This window comes from Leptonotus elevatus, chromosome 21 (genome assembly GCF_054856555.1).
Source record: "Leptonotus elevatus isolate MCC_2025b chromosome 21, RoL_Lele_1.0, whole genome shotgun sequence".
Classification (NCBI taxonomy): domain Eukaryota; kingdom Metazoa; phylum Chordata; class Actinopteri; order Syngnathiformes; family Syngnathidae; genus Leptonotus; species Leptonotus elevatus.
This window is the reverse complement of record NC_141259.1, coordinates 5190369-5196459: the sequence shown is the minus strand read 5'-3', so window position 1 is coordinate 5196459 and position 6091 is coordinate 5190369. Positions and strand designations below refer to the sequence as shown.

Sequence of the window (6091 nt, the reverse complement as noted above, 5' to 3'; positions counted from 1 at the left end):
AGACTGGTTAGCAAATCCGCCTCACAGTTCTAAAGGTAGGGGTTTGAATCTGGTTTCCAGCCTATCTGGGTAGAGTTTTTATCTTCTCCCAGTGCATGTGTCCTCCTAAATTCCAAAATCGTGCATATTAGGTTTATTGAAGACTCTAAATTGTTTATAGGTTTGAATGGCTAACTGTGCTTAGGGTTGTTTGTTATAGTTTGGCGACCTTTTTTATATCCATAGAGGGATAAAATGATCATAATTGTGGTCCATGCATATTTTTTTGTCATGTTTCAAATTGTGCAAGTGTAGTACAGTGTACCCATGTTGTTTCTCGCCCAAACTCGCTGAGTTTCCATCTGATAAGCTTCAGTATTTGTGCCGTTTTTTGTTTTGCTTGTTTATACACTTTATTCCATCGCCTTGGCTCATTTTTCTGCTTACCTCTTCATTCTGCTCCATCTTGAGATGACTTCCGCAGTTTACACTGATACACGCACACACACACACGCACGCGCGACTCCACCGACCTCAACTCTTACTTGCACTATCCTGTTTAACGTCTACGACGTGATTGGATTTAAGTTTTTGCTGTGCGCGTGCGAGGATTGTGGCGCATTGCTCTGCTGCGAATGAACGTGCGAGGAAGAATTGAATGTGGGAAACCGGAGGGAGCGAGGGAGGGGGTGGGCTACGAGAGCTCTACTTGGCTGCGGAGACTCTCACTTGACACAGTGCACAGCAGCAGACTGATGCACGCACTCAACATCGTCGGATTTTCTGCAGCAGCACAAAATCCAGCAAGAAAAACAACTTATTGTCCCCCCTGCAGGATCTTTACGCACAGCGGCGCCGGCATGCTGAGGATGCGGAGATGAGCCTTGCGCGGTTCTCCATGCTGCTGAAGCCTCTCCTCCTCTACTTCCTCCTCCTCTCTTCCTCTCGATGAGGGGAGCAAAGAGGACAAAAACAAGGCTGACTCATGTGTTCTTTTCCAAAAAGAAGATCGCAAAGGTGGAGCGATTAGAGCTGGGCTCATGACGGAACTATTAATCCTTTCAGTGCACCAAATAGGTTTGGAAACGTTTGGATGGAATTTGGGCGAGTGTCTGCTAGAACTGTTTTTGGTCTTGTATGAAACCGGTGATTAGTTGATGCCACACATTTTTCTCTAATGACTGCATTGAGGAGATTTTTTTTAAAGGGTTGAGTGGTTTCTTGGCGTGAATTTCCCCCGAAAACTCGCCTATTGTTTTCTCTCCTCAAGTACTTCCACATCTAAATGGAATTAGTTGAGTCTGCAGCCGTTTGTGAAAGGATCAGACATGGTACATGGACACAGCTTCCATCACGGTAAGCGCACCTCCTTTTTTTTTTTTTTGTCGGGTTTTAATTGTTTGAAATTGACCAAATCAAAGTGGTGAATCTGGAAATAGTTGTTAGCTTGTTTTGCCCTAAAATACAAATCAGTATTTATGGAGCCAGTTTTTATTTCTCATTCTAGTTGTTGCAAGTCTTCTCCTACTTGGCTTGTCTGGTGCAACAAAAAGAGATACATCAGGTAACCACCACGAACATTTTGTATGAGCATTACAGCAATAATGTATAATTATGACAATGTTTTTGTGGTACACTGATTCCAGTACATTTACTTCATTATATGTGGTTCAAAAATAATTAGTGACGGTTGAAATTTGTGTTTCAGTGAAAAACAATTCTGGGGTGAAGCCAGCTGGTCAGTGTGGAACGTGGGTGAAAGAACCAGAAGGAGGTCTCTTTACTTCTCCCAATTACCCAAACAAATATCCACCAGATACAGAGTGTGTGTACATCCTGGAAGGTAAAGCTCCTCTCTACTGTTTCAGTGGTTCTTAACCTTGTTGGACGTTCACCGGAACCTTCTTTATTGAAACATAAAATGTTTTTTTTTTTTTTTTTTTTTTTAAACATAGGTGTATAGTTTACTGGTGAATAAAATGGGAAAAGTATTCTTTTTATTTAATCTTTTCACCTTGAATTCAGAAACCATTGTGTTCTTGTATTCCCCATATCCATGCAGCTTTAGGAATATTTCTTAAGTGTTGCTATAGTTGTGCTTGAATAGAATTACTCAGCTTGGCATTGCAAATCATGCAGATAGGACGCCGATTCCCATCACTAAACTCAACTCAGCATTTATAAAGCACTTTAAAACAATTAAGATGGAACCCAGCAGATACAATGAAAACAGCAGAGGCCCCAGAATTGACCCCTGTGGAACACCATACATCCCATTATACATGTGAATTGATATTGCACATATTCGTCTGACCACTTTCTTTTTTCTTTTTGCTAAATATACTTAGTATAAAGGGATTACTACAATAAAGAAATCACACGACGTACCAACACCTACAAGTCGACTACTTAGCGCACTAAATTCCCTGCAGCAAAGATTAGCCAAACCCAGGTTAAGAACCACTGCAACTGCTACTAACTAAAGTAGCTGAAACAAGTTTATTTTTATCTTGCCACTTCTTGTGGTCATTATTTCCACTATGTCTTTCAGCCCCCCCAAGGCAGTGCATCGAGCTCCACTTTGAGGAGCACTATTCCATCGAGTCCTCTTGGGAATGTAAATTTGACAACATCGAGGTTCGCGATGGACCTTTCGGCTTCTCTCCCGTTCTCGGACACTATTGCGGTCAGAACAGCCCGCCGGATATCAGGAGTAGCGGCCGGTACCTGTGGATAAAATTTGTTACAGATGGCGAATTGGAGGCGGTGGGATTTTCAGCCAATTACAACTTCACTGCAGGTACTGTAAGTCCACTTGTTCCTGTTACTGCACGTCTCAAAGCTGAATAACAAATATCATCCAGGGACTCTGCCTGGTGTAGAATTATCGATTGCCTGTCTCTTTCCATTGGCAATATACTATCATTGGCTGAGCGCTATTCCGAGCAGTAAACCTTGATGTATTTGAAAAATGGTGTTTTGTTCTTCTGATTCCATTCGCTTTGTCACAGAGAAGTGCTGAATTTTTGTCTACAAATCAAAACAGCAACATGTCTAGACGTACTCTTAACTAATCACTGCAGCTGGTGCCTCAAGATGTGGAACTGTATTCTGGTCTTACACGAACAGGTTTTAAAAAGAGTAAACTTCTGTTTAAAACATTCTTAATTAGTTACTGAGGCCATTGATGACAGGAGCTTTAGCTTGACTCCTGACAGGACATAACAAAATGCAAATCCTGGAGTGTTTCTAATATAGGAAAATGTAACTGCAAAATTGTATTCATGATAAATAGCTAGGCTCATAACCTTACATGCCAGAACAACCCAGAAATATGCTAGTGGGTGCAAAGCTAAGCTTCCCAGGTGGAACGAGAAGAGAGTTTTATCTTGAAGGTCTCGGTCAGGATATGGTGGTGATTCCTCTCTTATGGTGACGTTAGTTATCCCAGTGGGTACGGATGATGAATGTCACATTATACATTTGGAGGCCCATATATAATAAGTCTGGTGCTGTTTTTAGCTAGCTTAGCTTTCAAACTGTGAGAAGCACAGTTTAGCCAAAGGGTGTTAATGTCGTACAGACAAGTCATATTATCAGTAGGGGCTAGATAAATGCTGTTTTGATAATGACTTGCTAAGTGAAAGGGATGTGTCCAAAGCCATTAAAGCAACACTAAGGAACTTCCAGTTGATGTTGATTATGGCGGCGCCATATTGACAAAAGCGGTAATGTTATGCCTGAAGGAAGACAACATTTCCCATTAGGATAAGCGCTTGACATAGTTTTTGAGCTCGCGCCAGTGAGCGAAAGCCGGGCCATTGTTGATCCTTGACTGTCCTTTTATCCGTATAGCTTCCTTTTTTCTTTTTCTTTTTTTTCTCCATAGACAAAACTTTTCAGATGTTTTGCAGCTTCTGCCAGGAAAGCAGTAATTGTGCGTCGACATTCAAATTGACGTCTGTCTTTGTAACAAATCCATAAAGGGGGAAGTGATGTATGCCATAAAAGCAGTCAGCACATTTGTAGTTTTTGTGTGGCATCCTCCTCAATGTGGCTTAGTGACAGTAAAAATGATACAGACCTCCTCAGGCCATGGCAAAAGTAACATTCAACTAGTTTTAAATCGATGTTTTCATTAGAAGAGTTATGAAAATATTTTATTAAGGTTGAAAAGTTCCTTAGTGCTACTCTACAAGATTTATTGTTTGGTAGCTTTGGCACAGAGATGATGTGCCAAAGCACAGGGACAAACAGTTTGTTCCCAAATATTTTGAACACTAGGTGAAGAGGTCCCAGTTTAAGGGGTCATTTTTCTGAGAGGGTTGATGAACAGTGACTATAATGCTAGACAGTTAGCCTCTCAAAAAGACAAATCAACAAAGGGACAGTCAGAAAATATCCAGTCAAATGAGCACAACTCCATTGTTTTGTGACCAATGTTTGGGAATGCAGCATTAACTAGGTTGACCAGACTTTCAAAATTACAAACCAGGACACTACAATTTAGCTTCTTTTTTTTTTAAATTAACACGTTTAATTGCTAGTCAATCTGGTGACCAGTGGTTATGTTATTACTTCAGCTAATGCTAAATGCTATCTTGGTTGACAGTCAAACAGCGTTAAACAACCCAATGCACTCACCATTATCCAACATTTTAATTGAAGCCGGCAGCTCCTGGAAGCTGGCTATGTCATTTACCTCGCGGCCCTACATTGTAACATTGGAAACGCGCTGCCAGAAACGCTCAGCTTGCATTTGGTCTGACTGCAACAGGAGGACAACATTTCCCATGATTCCTAGACACGGAAGAAGGAAGTAGTTCTAGTTCTGGTATGACCAAAACATACCTGATAGAGATGAGATGTGAATGTGAATGTAAATCTAATTGGAAGAAATGTAACAGTTAAATTCCTTTTTAATTGGTTCATTATGTGATGACAACTGTGTGATTGACATAAAGTACACATTGTCCAAACAATTGGCTTGCTGACTGGACTAAAAGAAAGGGGGAAAAAAACAGGGCGACAGGAGGGAAATGCTGAGGAAATCGGCCAGATTTAACGTCATCTTCCAGTCTTTATATTTTGGGGGGTTGGATGCTGACATTTACTATCTACCCCCCACCCCCAAGATATCTCAAAAATACTAAATGAGTAAAAGAAAAAAAGCCAATCCTTGCATCTAAATGATAAAAACAAACATCTGAGCAGCGTGTTTAAAAGTCACTGCCAGTAAACGTACACAGCATTATCCTTTTGCTCAAAACTGCTTATTTAAATCGGGCTTTGAAAAATTGGAGCTATAGACAGATCAACCTAAATTCCCTTGTTACAAAATTAACCTTAATTGTATCAATTAACACTAGGTCTATTTGCTGGTCTATTTACTAGTAGGTTGTGTATTTTGTGCTTTTACATCCTATTAACATTGTGGCGTGGTGTAGTATATACACTTTGTAGAATCACCCGCCCTTTCAATTACACTTTTGATAGCTCAGCCTCATCAACCTTTGTACTTTTTTCCAGTAGTTTGATGATAGCATCAAAAGAAGCCCTTTTCACACCTCATTTGTTTTGTTTTGTGGCACTCACCGCAAAGTAGAACTCAGGACGGCACAGTGACAATGGCGACCCGGCTCAAGTGTGTTAATATTCGGCACTCGTTGCTATGCTACTAAAAGTGCTTTTCTCCATGCCATTTACTGTACAATTACAACAAAAGCTCTTACTGTGTGAAATGACTTCACTATCATCGTCACGACAGCACTGCTTCCGATTTGAGTATTTTTCAGTTCGATAAGTAACGTCCGCCTAAGGTCAATAATCACAACAGGCAGCCATGGCGGAAATTGTCAGTGGAGTTGATGGATTGTTCATACATCCATCAATTGTCTGTAGTACCCTTCCGATATAATGTCATGGGTAACTGACAATGGGTTAGAAGCAGATACTTCAGAAGTGGCCTGTCAATCAAAATAAATGCAGGCAGTGTCGGATCCTCACCTAATCTGTCATGGATGTGTCTGGATGAATGGATGCCGGTTGGTAGGTAGGTCTTCTTCTGAAGTACAATTTAGAATCAAGATCATGTGACTGCTTTCTTGTTTTC

General features: G+C 40.7%; 1 protein-coding gene across 5 annotated transcripts in view; it reads left to right on the top strand.

The window, feature by feature from the left end:
• Nucleotides 1-693: 693 nt before the first annotated feature.
• The window catches only part of neto1l (neuropilin (NRP) and tolloid (TLL)-like 1, like), a 53922-nt gene continuing 48524 nt past the window's right edge, over nt 694-6091 (top strand). For all 5 annotated transcript variants that reach the window (XR_015092185.1, XM_086066473.1, XM_086066472.1 and 2 more), the window contains exons 1-4: nt 694-1335; nt 1487-1543; nt 1688-1822; nt 2531-2779. Coding sequence is in view for 4 of the 5 variants with exons in the window: in XM_086066473.1 (XP_085922599.1) it covers nt 1308-1335; nt 1487-1543; nt 1688-1822; nt 2531-2779 (469 nt within the window). In the remaining variant the exon portion in view is untranslated. The remainder of the gene's footprint in view (nt 1336-1486; nt 1544-1687; nt 1823-2530; nt 2780-6091) is intronic.